Source organism: Bombus fervidus, chromosome 18 (assembly GCF_041682495.2).
Source record: "Bombus fervidus isolate BK054 chromosome 18, iyBomFerv1, whole genome shotgun sequence".
Taxonomy (NCBI): domain Eukaryota; kingdom Metazoa; phylum Arthropoda; class Insecta; order Hymenoptera; family Apidae; genus Bombus; species Bombus fervidus.
In genome coordinates this window covers 7648322-7666242 of record NC_091534.1, presented here as the reverse complement: position 1 = coordinate 7666242, position 17921 = coordinate 7648322, and the positions used below count along the sequence as shown (strand labels likewise).

Genomic DNA, 17921 nt, shown 5'->3' with positions numbered 1-17921 from the left:
ATACGTGTAAGTAAGATGACAGAGATCATATGTATTTTTCCGTTAAATACGTAAAAGTTTTGTGCAATAGTAAGTGTTCAACACGCCAACTACCACGTAATTTTCATATGTTTTGCGCTAGGGTACGCAATAGATTAAAATATATAATTACACCATAATGTATAATTCATGCAAAGTGTTATATTGTATTTGCACACTTTTCTCTGACAATGTTATCTAAATCATTGTTGATAATTTTTTAGTTCTTTGATTTAATCTTATGAAATCATTCTAAGAAATTTATTAACACGTATCGTCAATGTTCGCCGAGGCAGTTAACATGTTAATAAAATAAAATGAAATAAAACAAAGAAAAGTATAATGATATCCGTCGCTGAATTCCATTTCCTCTTCCTGCGATTAACTACCTTCATTCACACATTTATGCAATCTCAAATTTTTACGTGGCCTCATGTATATCAATCTACACGTGCATTCTAAGAATCAAGTAATCAATCCTACTATCGATAACTTCCGTTCAATTCACTGTCACCTGACACGGATCTCTCATGGAAATTCTTCGTTCTTCCACATTCACACGTTGTATCATCGTATCTTTGTGCATGTCATCATGTGGATAAAAAATATTATCTTTTATTTATCTCTTTTACTATTCTAGATATAAATACATTATATTGTAATATACATTTATACATATATAATTAACATGTATATTACCTTTTTCATGAATTGGAGTATTGCGACATATTTATATTAAAGGATAAAAGAAAAATACAAGTGCTAGAATCAGACAAATCTTTAAACAATATAGCAATCTATATATATACTAATATACAAAACTTACAATTATATATTATATAGTTAATTAGTATTATTCTATTTAACTTACAACTTGTAATGTTTCATTGAACAACTTTAACTTTTTCTGTTATATAAATAATATGGAACATTATTACATCTTTTTCGTTTCAAAAAATTAAAATGAACCGTCGAAATTACATAAATTCATTTTATCGATCGTAAAACTGTGCGCGTCTAATCATTCTTGAATGTATTCGTTAAAAAAAGATATCGAAACTATACTACATCTTATCACATATCATTACATGTTACTAATTTATGCATCAGTTACATTGGGAAGCAAACATTTAACATACTTGAAAATCTTCTGTGACATACTTCTGATATACTATTTTATATGCATTTAAATAAAAGGTGTCAAACTCAGGCACCATTGGTAGTTCTTTAAGAAACAGAAGCGCTTCTATGTATACAAATTTATATACACCTGTTGTTTTTTTTAAATCTTTCATACATTTCATGTTAAATTTCAAATTTATATCTAAAATCCATCTAATACATATTTTACCCCTGGAACTATATGCTATTAACGAACTTCCTAATTTGCATGTTAAAAATTACTTTATTGTGGATGCTACATACCGAAAATAAGAATAAATATCTTCATCATATATTTCATTTATATATTAAAAAAATATTTTATTCAAATGTTTCATAAATATAAGAATATTATAAAACTACGTTATGGTTTAAAAATATAAAAGTGGTTGTACCATTCCAGGGTTATTATATCTGGATATATCCAAATAAAAGCACCATCTTCAAAATGATTCCTATGTGGTGTATCATTCTTATTCAAATTAAAATCCTATATTCATTTTGATTAGTTTTTATTCATTGATTTTTATCGAAATCTTACTACATATTTACTATTAAAAATAAATTGCAGATTTGCATCTTTCTTTATAAATATTCTTTGATTAAACAAGAACAATTATTTATAAAATTAATATATTTGAATTTGTTTAATCCTATTCAAATTCTTTAATACCCTTAATACAACAAATTAAGTTTTTTATTCAAGTTCTTCATTTTCTTCATATCTTCTTACTGGCATTCTACTAATAATATAAAGTTTATGATATAAATAAATATTAATTTCATACAGACTAACTTCTTATAAACAACACTAAGCATGTTCAATAAAAATATGATTTAATATTAATTACAGCGAAGGTACTCACTGCAAATGTATAGTACATAAGTAATTAATTATGAGGTAATATGTATAAAAAATGTTATATAAAATTAATAACAAAAGAATTGAAAATTATTAAAAATTGTTGACAGAATATTTGAACCAAATTGTTGAAAGAATATTCTTTTGCACGAGACGAAAATATGTCTTTTGACTGTTAGTAGTTCTGATATAGCATGAAACTCAAAATGAATGATAAAGTATCGTTCAGAATATAGGAACTTACTAATAATACAAGAATAACGAAACTCTCAAGAATAGTTGCAACGAATATTTTAAGTTATCTGTATGATTTCTCAATATTCTTGCATAGATATAATTTAATTAATATATAATAATCCATGGCTGGATTGAATGAAAACATTCTAACAGATAATTTTATATCGTATATAGTATGAAATCATACCATAAAAATACTATTAAGCATAACATTATAATCCATATGATCAAATTGCATGGACGCAATAAAATATCCTTAAACATTTTTTGGGAGATTGCACGATATTTTTGGTCAAAATAAAGAATGTGTTTTTGAGAAAAAGGATTATCATTTGGAGTGCAAATTTTCTTCTTCATCATCGCTGTAATCATCACTTAAATAATAATTACTCTGTGAATATTCAAAACGGCCAGTCTTTTTTGGTGGTGGACTGCAACATAAATCATATAAATTAATTACATTAGTTTGGATTAATCATTAAGTAAATAACATTTCCATATTTAATATTTACCATCTATTTAAAAACAAGTATTTGTGATAATACCAGACAAGTTATGAACTATACATGTATTATGTACACAGAGAAAAGGAAGAAAGTAAAACATATTATTTTACAACAAGCGTTGGTTAAATTGTGTGTTATTGCTTAAAATTTATCTAATGTATTTAACAGTGAAATTATATACTAACATAACATGCTGCAAATGGATGGTGTGAAGTATTGAAGGTTTTCATATAGAAGCAGTACAGAATGAAGTGGTGTTGCATGTTAGTCAATTGACTCGAATGCTGTGATGTACCTTGTCTGATCTTCGTCATTATTGCTGCTATTGCTGCCATTCGGACTACCATCTCTTTTTGGGCTTGCAGGAGGAGATAATGCCTGCATCAAACGTCCTTTGCTTTCATTCCAAATCGTTGACTGCAAAAAAAAAGAAATTAAAAATTCATTAAAATTTGTACAACTCGTAGTTTCTTGTTCTAAGAATATACAAAAAACATTAGATTAGATACATATATATGACCATTATATATAAACTACGGATGTACAAAGAAGATATATCCCGAATTCTTACGAATATTCCTCTATACTTATGCACATACTGCATTGAAAAAAGCCTTATAAACAATTTCGGTTAAAAAGTGCAATTATATATCAGTTAATTTAAAAATTATTTATCCTTTTATAATGGATATAACTCTATAATGCATATCTCACAGTGTATCATTAATATTGAGTACAAAGTAATTATCAAAATAATTAATCCACAAATACTACCCACCAATCTACCTTCTCTTCCAAACAAGAGTAGAAAAGCATCAATAAAGTCTCGAGACTTTTCTTCCCATTTGCTAATCATATCCATACGTTTCTCGCCAATGTTCTCCATCACCCGTTTACCCTTATCTTTTAAATCATCAAACTTATTTTGTAAACGGAATTTCTTTTCCTGTAAATGTATAGCTTATTCAATGAAGTATCATTGTTTAAAAAAGATATTGCGTTTAAAAAATATATACTTGCATTGAGAAAAGAAACATTAAGTTCTTTGGCACTATAGCCTCGCGCAAGATTTCTTCTTACATAAATGTCATAATCTTTAACTATTCTTGCAACAATATCTGACGTTGACACTCCTTCTGTTCTTTGCGTAGCCACAAACATACCTTTAGCTTTCAGGCCTGCATAAACATCTGTACTATCATCTGTCATATAAGGTATATCATCATGAGCAACAAAGTCAATCTGAAAAATGTTAAATGTTGAACTGTTTTAACATTCGATAAACATGTTTTTAAAAAAATAATTTACAGTTAATTTTACTTTATGCTTTGTAAGAAATTCATCATCCAGTTCCCAAGGTGCATCCCTAACCACCTCATCTACATAACGACAATGTCTTACTGCATCATATCTCTCAACATCTGTCATAACTGTCCTTCCCTTTTTACTATGTGTTAACTGATCATTACAAACTAAAATAATAAAAATTGTCTTTACTAATGTTATGCAAAGTTCATGTTACGTCTCAAAATTTTGAAATTTATTTCTTACCTCCCACAATAAGATACACATTAGGGAAAATATTTTTTGCTTGTAGAAGTTGTCGTGCATGCCCTTGATGAAATAGGTCATAAATACCATCTGCATAAACTCTGATTTTCCTAGGGGCTATATTATTATACATATTATTAATATTACATGTATTATTCAAAAGTTCTTATTACCTTTTAATTTCACAAATATCTAATTCATTTCTACTAACCTTTACTACTTCTTGCCATTTTTAATGTAATACGAATATTATAATCACATGCATTTCTTTCGGCAAGTGCTTCTGGATCATCACTAAAGGGAGCCTCCTTACAAATTGACTGCAATAAATTCAATACAATGTAAATGATACAATAAAAATGAAAGTAAGGTATGAAACAACAAAAAAAGGGATATATATATACATAATCAAGGAAAATTCATAGAAATTTATTAAGAACATTATTTCAATTACATTTTTGAAAAGTTGAATATAATACATAATAAAAGCCTATTTAATCATAGATTTTGTTTGATTTTAATAACAATGAAGACAAAATACTTGTATTTATTTTTAAAAACAAAATAAAAAATAAAAATTCAATACATATGTTAACATAAAAATTATTAAAAAAAAAAAAAAACTTTTTTTGACTCACTGGAAGTTCTTTGTGGGAAACAGAAATTTCGCTATTATACTTTTTCAGCGAAAATTGATCTGACTCATTATCTGAATTCCTGTTGGTCCCCCAAGTCATTGTCACTAGCTGTTAATATTATGAAAAATAAATTTTCCATAAAAGAACAATACGAGTGAATTTATTTGTCAGATATATATACATATGTATAATCTACCTGTTAAATTTCTTTAAATACAGATTATTTTAAAGATCTTGATGTTTCTATTAGGAGATTAAAATACTTTTTAAAATGTATATAAAACTTTTTCATATATTAAAAAACTAGATTTGCATTGAATTTAATGTTGAGATACTGTCTGCTAAATATTTCAGAACAGAGAATATGTTTCACAACCTATGTCCACATACTTGTTCACGAAGTATTTCAATAAGACTATTTAAAGAATCAAGTATTCATGGTATTACATTAAGATGGTTATGCTCATGATCTTGCATAATGTCATACCATTATCATAAAAAATTTTTGCTTCTATATTATCTCTTCATGATTAAAGATGATCCCATAGCCCCAGCATAATTTGTATGTAAACTTTATTTATTTGCATGTACATGTGTAACTAGCACATAGGTATATGAGATATGTATTTCATACATATATTAATATAAAATCTTGAATATAATAAACATTATATTAAATCGGTAAAATATCAATTAAATGATAACGTAGTACAAACAGATTGTATCTTCCTTATTGAACAAGTACACTTTCAAAAAATTATGATTATGTTAAGTAGTACTTACAGGATAAGCAGGCGAATCTTTTCTGGAGCAAGATGCATCCTCTCCATTTTGAATATTTGAATAAGGTGTAGAATTCAACATAGTTTCTTCTCTAGCACGCTTTCTAGACATTTTTTATTGTTTCAGTGTTAGGTCCATAAAAAGCCTATTGAATAGAAAGAATATGACAATTTTTATTAATCCTATTGCTAATAAATAAATCACGTGTACATCTTATTAATGCCATTAGTGATGTAAAATGTTACATAAAAGATATATGCTATCTTTTACATGTGTGTAACGAAAGATAAGTATGAACTTTAACAGAAGTCACACAATCGTATGTACATTAATACTCTGAACTAAATAAAAATATATTTGCACATACTTCTGATAATACCTTATAAAACTGTAATATCAAAATTAAAAATAGCACTATTCAAATTCACTTTCATAAGCACTACTGTATCTTTAATAATATTAATTTATAGATATTAGTTAATAATCTACACAGAAATTAACAAAAGTTTACCTGGTTTTCATTAGTTATATTACAATTATTGGTCAATACCATTACTATAACTTTAGATTACAGATCACTATGTTTATAAAATATTCATGAATACTCGTATAATCTCCAGGGAACAATTAGAGGCCTGCCGAATTATTTCTGAGCTAGTCATGTTTGATGTTATTTCATATTATTATTTAAGTAAATTTCAGAAGTATACGTTTAATGCCTGTAAAGCACTGGCATGTTGCTAAAATGTGCTCGAAGGTTAAAAAAGGAGAATACAGAAAACAAAATATAGTCAGAAACAACGAATTAAAAATACAATATTTATAGTGTAATTAACAATTTAATCATATAATAATCGTGTAGAGATAAGTAACTTATTCATTGGACTTTCTAGAATTCATCATTACGTGTACGGTCTATCTTATCATGTATTCTCTTTTTAAACTTCAGTAAATTCCAATTGAACGAAACGAACCTCTTCACGCCCAAATTTCTGTACACACGATGGTAGTAGACTAATACAATAAGGAATAGGATATGACGAAAAATCGAAGAGTTCCGCCAAAAGTTTAATAAACTCGTAAGGTCTGTTGAGTTTCTCCGCGTGACTTTTACAGCAAAATTTAAGAAACAAATTTGTAAAAATATTTAAAGAAATTTCACATTTTATATTAATATCATACACTACTAAACGGCTAACGCAGCAGACGCTGGCCACAATACTTGTGGATACTCTGCGCATTGCATGCGTTTCAGTATGCAATCAGGAGCGGCATAACAGTACTATGAACCCTAAGTATGAACGAGATGGTATTTGTGCTTGCGTGAGTTCTATATAGAGAATAGAGAGTACGGGAATTACAAACGAGGACAAGAAGCCGTACCAATATCTTTATTTAAATCTAGTTTCCACGATTACCGAAAATAAAACCATGAAAATTTATGCTCTAGATTATTTTCAACCGGAATTCTTTTTTATTTTTATCTTTGTCGCGAACGTAAAAGTTGTACATCGAATTTCTAAAAGTCAAATATTCTAATTATTAAGATTGATTAGGTTTCATTAATACTAAGTAGTATTATTGGAAAAATTAATTCTCGACTAAAACAATTTAGTTTGTTAAATATTATATAATGTCGATATTAACATTGTATTGTAATATATTAGTATGATTGATTAATTTTGATTACTTGATTGGGATTATCGACATTCCGTGTATATAATCATCACGTTATGAAGAAGTTTTGTCAATACAAAAATAGAATAAATATTTAACAAAATTTTTTTTATTACATGCGCGCAAAATATGGTTTAGAAATAGAAGACATAATTCGCATTTTATGTTATAAACATACGTTTTCAAAATGATACTACACACTTCTCGACTGCCAGAGGAAGTAATTAATAATTATAAATTTTTAGAACACGATCAATTAGAATTCAGTTTCACACAATAAATATATCACTTGTAATGCATAAATGTGCACCGAACGTGTTTGACGATAGAATGAACGCCGGTATGAAAATGAAAGGAGAATAACGGTGACGTAATATCGGATGATCACAACGTCATACAATCATTCTCTTATTATCACACGAGTACAAATACATTTCCAATTCTATAAAATTATTTCCGACAAATTTAATCGTTTCAATACATATCTATGAACATAATATTAAATTATTGACATGTTTTTCAAAACGATAATTACGAATTAAGTTATATGTATTTTGTAGGATAATTTAAAAAGTTATATTTTTGAATTGATATCTTATAACTGAAATGCTTATTTATATTATACATATGTAGATATATAGTTTATGAACATACATGTAAATGATACAAATTAAAATAACGAAAATTTCCACGTATCGAATAATGAATAAATTTGTTGTAAATTCATTGTATTCATCGTTTAATTTTTTGATAAAACCAAATATTTAAAAATAATATTCTGTTCCCTTCGTTTTATTTTACAGTCAAATGTTTCTTTATATAGTAATAATCGATTTATATACGTATATAGTATATACATATATAATGATAATTGTTTTACATATGTATATACAAAACTTTTGCGTAATGTAATAAAAAAATTAAAGATTTTATTATAACTGGATTAATTGCATTTATTGTAGATGAAATATTTGATAATAGATGTAGTATCTAAATTCTGATATGTATCATAATAATTATTAAATACCATATAATCAAATGCTTCATATAAAAAAACATGGAATATATTTTGTTTATTTGCTTTCAGTACATTTATATATATGAACAGAAAGGCATTTAATTAAATAGATATTTTTTAATGAAAATAAATTAACGTTATCACCGTTTTCACTTCTATGTATGATGTTATATAATACGTATCTAGATTTAAATTTGATTTTTTATATTGCTAATAATAATCTTATACTTTAGAGTATAAATTATATATGTATAAAATTTAGGCAATGATTTGATTATGTTTTTTTTTTTTTTTGTTAACATAAATCAAATGTAATGTAATGTAATGATGATTATGATTTACGATTTATTTTCGCATATTATTTTTCACATTGTAAAAATTTCATTTCTATTTCTTACAAAATACATGATTTGAAAGGTAAAGCAAAACAATCAATTAAAAAGCTGAGATTTATTTTAATGAATAATAACTTTAAAATAATCTCTATATAATTATAAGAATTATAATTTTACTTTTCTCATATCGATTTTGCTTTCACATTTTTTTGTCACAATATGTCGCATAAACAGTTCTTCAATAATTCTTAATGAAATGTTTACAATCGCACATTGCTTGTATCTATTTCACAGAATCTTTACGCTGGTCTTCATAAAATAATTAATAAGGCAGTGCCTACCAATCATCAATAATTACATTTATCTAATTCAACTTTACGTACTTAGTCTTAATATTCATATACTTTGATATATATATATAAATATATATATATACACGAATAAATGTCCGACCATTCTATTCTATTCTTTTATATATCGTAATAAAAGAAATTTTGGAGGAATTTTGTTGAAACTAGTCGCAATTTTACTTGGAATATATTCTCCATTGCAAATCTGCATGCAATAGTAAATATCATGACAATTAATGTGTACAAATAAATAGCAACGAGAACAGGAAATTGTAACATTACTCCACTCGATCATTTTTTTTTTTTTTTTTCTTTACACCGCTGTTCTTAATTCACATTGTCATTACACAATAACCGAAAGAAACGTAATGCCCAGTATTCATTTATTCCTTTTAACTTACTTTAGTAATATGTCTTGATTACATCGTCATTTTTTATTTCTAAATGACGCGATAATAAACTGTAAAATTACAGCTAAATAAGCGTAACAAATCAATGTAAATTAGCTGTAAAGTTACAAGATCAAATATGTTTTATGCTAAAATAAAAAAATATATTTATCATTCTAATACAGTCCATTTAATTAGAATTTAGCAAATAATTTATTATATTGAAACATAAAACATCTTAGAGCAGTTCATTACGTTTCATTGAAAGGCATTCGTATACAGTTCCGTATAACTTCAACGCTGTAATATTATCAATATCATTATTAAATAACATTTACTGTACCTAAATTTAATAATAAAAATACCTAAATCACAATAATTACGCCATCACTTGATGGCAATGAGTTGGTGTTTTTTGCAGTCTATTTTTCATAATTTTATTATTCTGCCAAAAAAGTAGTGTCAGAACGAGAATAATTGGGACGAAGAGATCGCAATGACAAAAGTGTTACTTTTTCGATACTCATAGAATAAAAATGGAGTTAATGGTTACAGATACTATGCAATTTACAAAGCATTAAGAAAAAGAATAAGAGCAAAAAAACACAGAAAAAGATTTTAGCATCGTTCGGCTCGCAATGGCGGGAAATGTAATTTTGTTCTAATCTTTTTATGTTAGAAATAAATTCATGTCTGATTATTACTTAATTGTGTTATTTTTATGAAGTAAATAAAAATAATTAATATAAAAAGTTTCGTCAGTGCGAACTCATTTATGTGATTTAATGAATTTTATATTGTTAGATTTATTTATGTAACGTATCACACTTTATCAAGTAATGACAAGTACAAATTTTCTTGTATGTAATTTGCAATAACTCTAAATAGTAAAAAATGAGACAACTATTGTATTTACTAGTGAAATACAATCAACAAATATATGAGTTATATCAAATAGTTACATACAATTATTTCTCTTCGTAATTAGGCTGGCGAAATTGTTCCATAGGTATAATGTAGCTACCTAAAATCTGTGATTTCTCCACAAACTTTATCAAAGCAAATGTCTGTGTTTTTTATTTTGTTTTATATTAAAGTGTTATGGTTGGGGAATAAAAGCAAACGGCTAATTAGTAGGCTGTGCACTAAGTGCCTCATGCAATGCTTGTTGTTGATCTGCAGTTAATGCATTTATACATGCCTGGAACATAGACTCGTTGTTCTGAAACAAAAAATAGATTTTTTAGAATCTAAATATGTTACAGTAAAAAATGTACCTTGTATAATATTCTTCATGTTGCATTTGCTTATACCTGTATTTGCCTAACAATACTAAGAATTCTACCCATAACAGGATTATCTGACAATATAACATCTTTGTCAAGTGCTTCTGCAAAGAAACTTATTAACCGAGGTAAGTTTGCATTGTTTGGTCCTAAAACTATTGCATGGTTTGCTTCGATTAAATCACATAAATATCCATAAACATAGGGTGCTTCGTCTCCATCTGCTACCACTGGTAGCCAAGAGATCCTGCAGTGATACATAAGAGATTTAGAAATATTTGATTAATTATGCGTAATATTTATAAATGATCATATGAAAATCAAAATCTTACCAATAAGGAAGTATTTCGTCAACATTGATTGCTTTATTATTATATTTAAGAATTTTTGTAACTGCAGATATAGCATTTTCAGTAGGATTGATATTTTCTGGTGATCTTGATTCTGGATCGTTTATAACATCCATTAACCTAGGCAAAGCCTCTGCGCATGCTTGAGCGAACGCTTCTCCTCCGTACTGCCCTAAAAGGCCACAACCAAAAGCTGCTGCTTGTCTTACTTCTGCTGATTTATCCGATACGTATTGTATCATTGGTCGTACAAAGTATTCTTGATATTTTGCACATTCGGGTCCGGCAAATTCTATCATATCGTCAAATACACATAAAGCCCATTGATGATCTGACCAAGGTCTTTCGGGACTTAATAATTTAACAAAATGTCCGCAAATTTGATCAAAGTAAGGGAAGAATGATGACGTATGAGTAGTAAACAATGCGTGTAAAATGTCTGCTATTTTGCTTAGAGTATATACATCTTCACTATCTTCATCAGCAAGCCGTTCTTCAACAACCTATGACGTGAATATAAGCTTCAAGCTATTGACATCAACAGTTAAATTTTATATTAAATCTTTATACAAAGCCTTACTTCATCATAATCTTCATCTTTACGTTTCTCCAATCTAGCTACTGCTCTTTCAAAATGTTTAGTAAGTAATTTATCTAATATACGTAACAATTCAGCCATGGGTTGTGCTCCTAAACATCCGGCACCAAGGGTTTCGATACATTTAGCCAACGAAGATAATATTTCTAGCAGAACTTCAGGTTCAGGTTCTGTATCAATTGCTTTCAAGAGGTCGGGACAGATATACGCCCACATCCCTTCAAGATATTGTGGACCTGTAATTCAGTTATTACTCAGTTATTAGTTATTATTTTAGTTATAATAAAAAGAAAATATTAATGAATTAAATGTGAGCAATTAATTATTTTGGACGATTATTAATTAACCTTTTATTTTTGCACAATCTAGAAGACATGGTAAACTTGTAGCAGCTGCTGATCGAACACCATCATGAAAATAAAATTTCAACATAGGAACCATTAGCCGTACTACTTCTTCTGCATAATCTGCGAAACCTTCCTTTAATTCACGTGCATAGCAAACTAACATTTCGCAGGCGGAAGCTTTATCCTCTAAGCCAGCAGTTTTAATTCCGAAGTTATGTTGTTCACCAAAAGAGACGAATTCCCACTCAACATTTTCCATACCTTCCAGATCTTCGCTATCTAGTACAGTTACTTCAGGTTTCATAGCTGCTGCACGTAAAACTGGACCCATTACCAATGGTAAATATTGCTCAAATTGTTTACCTAAAGAAATTAATTTTTACTGTTTAAATATATCTTAACATACTAAGATCAACATTTTTACCAGTTCAGATAGAAGTTTAGTAAACTATACAAGCTTAAACTTCATACCAAGAAGTTTGCAAATTCGAGCCCACGCAGATATTAGATAACTAGTTTGTGGATCATCATCTGGAAGATCTCCTTCTGAGTGTGTTTTTAATAACATATCCATAATTTCACTTGCGTCTGCAATAAACTATAAAACCATAAAAGCTTTAGTTATATAACAATTTTATAAAAAAAAAGTAACATTAAAATATTTTATTATAATTTGTTAATAGATTTAATATTATATCATATTAATTATACCTTTTCAGGTCCTACTGCAAGCCCTATAAGACTCACACATTCAATGGTTTTACCACGTAACAGTTTATGTTCTTTTTGATTAGCATTTTGAATAATGTATTTTAGACATGGCATTAATCTATCGTAATATGTTACAAACTGTTCTTCACATGTATCAGCAACAGATGCTATAGTTGTAACTACCTATAGGGAAAATAATAATAGTTTACAATTATACAAGCACTATTCTCATTTGACTATATATAATTAATATGCTTACTTGTTCAAGGACAAGTTTAGTGCCTTTCTCAACTAACTCTTGAAATTTAGCAGTAAGAATCGACTCCAATTTAGCCATAATAGCATCTAAATATGGTATTAATATATTTTTTGGGCAATCTTCACTGAAATTTACGAGGGCTGCGCCGGCATGAGTCTGAACTCTTGGATTCGCATTATCATCCAACACCATTAATAATCCAGGAACGACTTTGTCATGAAATTTTCTTTCGAATATAGGTGCAAAATCAGTTGACATTTGACCTACTGCATTACAAGCTGCGTATCTTACACGAGGATGCTAAAAAAAGTATGTAATCAATAAACAAGAAAAGGTAATCTCGTGCAATACATGATGTATACGTATTACATATGCAGTGTGTGTTCCATGACTATGGTTATTTAATAATAAATAACCAACTCTCTCCCGAGAACTCCGAAGGAAGTATTTTAATAAACATATTGTCAGAACGACAATGTATAAATACCAAATCCTTCGTTGTACTCTACCATGAACGTAACGCTATTATATTTATGTCCTAAATATAACTGCTGACTCGATTCATGGCGTTTAAAAAGGATTTCATTATAATCAAACTTACAGGATCTTGTAAATATTGTATAACTCCTTCCATGATTTGAGGTAATATTACTTCCATTTGTTTATGGCAACCTTCACCAATAGCTGATATTGCCATAAGAGCAGCGTGCCTACGAAATAAATCTTTGGTAACATTTATTACTATAATTCCATAAGCTATACTTCATAGATTTTCGAAAATATAAATGTTTGTTCCATGCCTATGACAATAATATTGAAACATTACTATCAACTCTCTTATTTAAGAACATCCATCGAGAATCTCAAACTTCATATATCAAAACGATAGATAAAATTGAGAATAATCCCGATGATTACTCTATCACAGATGTAACGCAATTATATGCACGAAGTACACAATTGCTGACTATTCTGTGATAATTGCAAGTATTGAAATTAAATAAAAATATCCTTAAAATATTTACCTGTACTTCCAGTCACTGTTATTTAACATTGACGGAATATTCTGTACAATTTGTGGTAATATACTTTTACCACCTAAACCACATGCTAATCTGTCTAAAGCACTTTCAGCGACGACATTATTACTGTCACTGTCATCATCAGGAAGTTCATCCGCAAAACTCCATTTTTCGTCGTCTTGTATATCTGTCATCATTTTTAGTACCAATGGTACTAGAGACACAATATATTTTCCACCAACTTTACGTACCATTGCAGGAGCAGTTTCTGCAAGTGTAACTAATACTTCCAATGCTAATTGTCTCCATGAATCGACCATATCTTCATTTGAAAATATTTTCATACACATTTCCATTATAGTTTCCAATTGTAATCTCAAAAATTTGGGTGTTGATTCCGCTAAATCGATCAGAATTTTTAAAAGAGTATCATCTGCTTGTTTTTCTACCGATTGAGCAATTACTTGTACAATTGCTGGTAGTAGTTCTGAGAAATGATTCTGTATATTCTCTTCTTTATCATGAAGAACGATAAAGGCTCCAATTGCTCTTACCGCTTGAAATCTGACCTATAGTAAATATCATTATAGTTGTTATACCATTGAAATAAAATTTATGAAATAAAAGATATTGTGATTCTATGTAATAACATATGAATCAATAAAATATAATACAGATAATACAGAGTAAAAAAAATTTCAGTTAATTTTTGTATGCCCCGCATCTGTCTGTAAATTAAAACTTGACAAGTTACAGTCATCAGAAGGCAATCTTCTTATAGGAAGAAACTATGACAAGGAACTTAGCTATTTGCATCCTGTGTATCATTCTTCCATATGAAATGTTGAAAATATAAAATGAATTTACATCTATATGCAGAAAAAAAAATATGTTTTACATTACCTCATAATTTTCAGAGTCCATGACAGATTGCTGCAACATTTGTTTAATAAGATCAAGGTAAGTTGCTTGTTGATTTCCAAATACACCAGGGACGGATCTATATATTTGAATTATGCATGATTTATATTATACAAATTATAATCTAAAATAGCATTATTTTTAGATTATAAATGCGATAAATTTACGTGAACATTCGAAGAGCATTTTCTTTCAATGCTGGTACAGGACTATTTGCACATTGGAATAGGAACTGCAGAAATTCTGGCCACTGATTATTACCATCGTCATCAATTAAATTTCGTGCAACTTCAGCTGCAACTTCGCAAACTTTACGTCGAATAGTCTCCGTCTGTTCATTTTGAACAGATAATAAAATTTGCTCTTTTAATTGAGCTTGTGCTTCTGGTGGAATCTAGGCAAAAATATATTTATATAACAACTGTATTTCCACAAGTACACAAAGATGCTGATGTTATATACATTACGAAAAGTAAATTGTATACTATATGACATGTATATAACTACTTATTGGGATACCTCATGCAAAATATTTCTGATGTTTATTATAATAATATGTCTAAAGCTAATATTATATATTGCCTGTTATTTGATGCTTTAAATTTAATCTATGTCCTAGCAATGAAAATATTTTATGCAAATCAATGTATATTTTGTGTGTCTAATGAAATTAGCTGCGATTTTGATAAGCTGTTGGAACATTTATTTAAACAAACATAGAATAACTTAAAAGTTATAAACCTAAAAGTTATAAGATATTATAAGACTATATTATTTTATTTAAACTATATTTTTCAAGTTTTATATATATGTAGTAAGCATTTAAAAATTATTTTATTAAGAACTTTTAACTATATTTTAATTATATTATTTATATATATATATATAATATTTTATACAAATAATATCGATTTAATAAATGAAATAGGTTTATAGTTCATGACATACAATAGGTCACTTTATCATTGGCAGTAGTTGCTGGCATAAACTACAGAAAGTATTATATGATTAGAAATTATTTTAGTCAATAATTACCTATATGTGATAGTAGTAAGAGTAGAACAATATCTTGTATATTCACATAAAAATGTGAAAAATGTATTTATTCCAAATAAAAATTTTGTTTTGAGTGTAACAAGCCTTCTTCCATTTTCACAAAAAATAAATATTCTATTTAAAATAAATATAATAAAGGCATAATTACTTTAGGATAGAAATCCAAAAATTCAGAAGAAAATAGTCGACGTAGCAAGACGGCAGCCATAGAACGCATTTCTTCTGCAAGGGTGACATTGCACAAGGAGCTTAAAAGAAATGTCACCTTACTATCCACTGGGAGGTTGTTGTATGCCTCCTACAATATGAAATAGGTATGTATACACATTTATTACATAATCTAATTTGTCACAAATAGACTTTTCCGCTTAAAAGAGGAAAAGATAACTTATTATATTAATAAAATATTCATGTTTAATAATTATTGCTGCATTTATAATTTAATGTTAATGAGAAATTACGGTAGTTATTTAGTGACCTATACTTTATACGTTAATAATTAATAATTAACAAGAAAAAAACATTTAAAAAAAAAGAAGTACGTGGTGCCTGATAATGACACGTTTATTTAATGTTCTACTATATATATGTGTGCTAAATACACAATAAGAAAATTGGAAATATAATTTACTTTAGTAACTACCATAATATAGCTATAAATACATGAAAGATTAAAAACGTTCGTCTGAAAGAATAGAAGGTATTTCTTCATGATTCAAACAGGTCCAGAAATGCCGGAATCCCGGTAGAAAATGATCGCGTGTAGGCGGGAAAGCGAAATATAGAAATTATGAATCCTTCTAGGTAATTAAGCTATTATATTACATGTTATTTAGTTTAAAATTAGGCTGCTTTGTTTCCTGGTATTATAACAAAATTATATAATCATTGTGAAAAATCGTGAAAAACTTTGGTTAAAACGTGCATTCGTATCACGTTGAAAGTGACACAGACCTATGTAAAAGGTTCGAGCGGTGCATGCTGCCGCGCGACACCATTTTGGATTTTATTAGGTTGTTCTAAACACTTGTCAGTATTCATTGCAGTTACTAATCGTATCTACCACGAAACTGTTTGTATTAATGCTACATAAAAGTATTTTATAATAAGATCCAAAATAGAACTGTGATTTAACAGCAATGACCATCGAACGGCATCCACATGCAGATTCTGACAACACGTTGGCAACGTGCTCGAGAAACGAAGTATCCCGTTTTCTAGTATTTACGTTTTTCGACAAATTAATATACGTAAAATACGCGTGTAAAAATTAGGAAGTATATACGCACCTCTGCTTGCTTTCTAGTATCATTATCTGTGCTAAGAAGTGTGTTTAAAAGCTGTTGAAATTGCTCGAGGTCTGCCGCCATTGTTGCCGAACGAATGAAGTTACAGCGTACATTCATAAGAGCTGATCGTCAATTAATGTTACCAAATTAAATGACTAAAATATTCCCAGTTTGTTGCCAACTTCACCATTTTTTTTCTAATTGAAGATACTGTGGCCAACTAGATTTTATGTCACTAGAATCAGTTCTTTTAGAAAAGAATGAATTTCGATTGTTTGAAAATATTACTAAATTGAATCTAAAATCATTTCAGAATATTTACAAAATTTCTATGTAAAACATTAAATAATATTTTACATTGCACATTATTTACATTAGATATCCTAACGATAGAAATGTGATGTACAAATTAAGATATTGTGTCAATTAAGTTATTCTGTCCAATAGATGTTTTCGTTAAAGATGAAGGGGATAAAAGTCAAGTAAGTTAAGAAAAGAAATATACTCTTATAACAAAATTAAAAAAAAAAAAAAAAAAAAAATTAAATACAGAACTA

The 17921-nt window shown here is 28.1% G+C and overlaps 2 protein-coding genes and 1 non-coding gene across 10 annotated transcripts; all 3 read right to left on the bottom strand.

Moving 5' to 3' along the window:
- Positions 1-1674: 1674 nt before the first annotated feature.
- Positions 1675-7802, bottom strand: LOC139996591 (putative choline-phosphate cytidylyltransferase). 8 transcript variants are annotated; one of them, XM_072021031.1, is made up of 11 exons: positions 6731-7252; positions 6268-6485; positions 5757-5901; positions 4974-5081; positions 4547-4655; positions 4336-4452; positions 4093-4256; positions 3805-4026; positions 3563-3730; positions 3080-3201; positions 1675-2709 (listed from the first exon to the last, which is right to left on the bottom strand). In XM_072021031.1, exons 3-11 carry the CDS (start codon positions 5865-5867, stop codon positions 2607-2609), a joined length of 1224 nt encoding a protein of 407 aa, XP_071877132.1. In that variant the 5' UTR covers positions 5868-5901; positions 6268-6485; positions 6731-7252; the 3' UTR covers positions 1675-2606. The 8 variants fall into 8 exon arrangements, 7 of the variants coding, with proteins under 7 accessions (XP_071877132.1, XP_071877130.1, XP_071877133.1 ...); XR_011802306.1 differs by lacking the exons at positions 6268-6485; positions 6731-7252 and adding an exon at positions 7612-7802 and having other exon boundaries at positions 2970-3201; XM_072021029.1 differs by lacking the exons at positions 6268-6485; positions 6731-7252 and adding an exon at positions 7612-7796.
- A 1084-nt stretch (positions 7803-8886) lies between these two features.
- On the bottom strand, positions 8887-17460 carry Karybeta3 (karyopherin beta 3). The gene is made up of 14 exons (XM_072021028.1): positions 17365-17460; positions 16224-16373; positions 15187-15413; positions 15002-15098; positions 14102-14667; positions 13678-13786; positions 13077-13376; positions 12818-13000; positions 12578-12704; positions 12107-12469; positions 11742-11995; positions 11144-11664; positions 10839-11058; positions 8887-10747 (listed from the first exon to the last, which is right to left on the bottom strand). The coding sequence occupies exons 1-14, from the start codon at positions 17443-17445 to the stop codon at positions 10652-10654; spliced, it is 3294 nt and encodes a 1097-aa protein (XP_071877129.1). The 5' UTR covers positions 17446-17460; the 3' UTR covers positions 8887-10651.
- LOC139996775 (small Cajal body-specific RNA 8) lies at positions 14806-14933 on the bottom strand. Its single transcript, XR_011802354.1, has one exon.
- Positions 17461-17921: the final 461 nt, after the last annotated feature.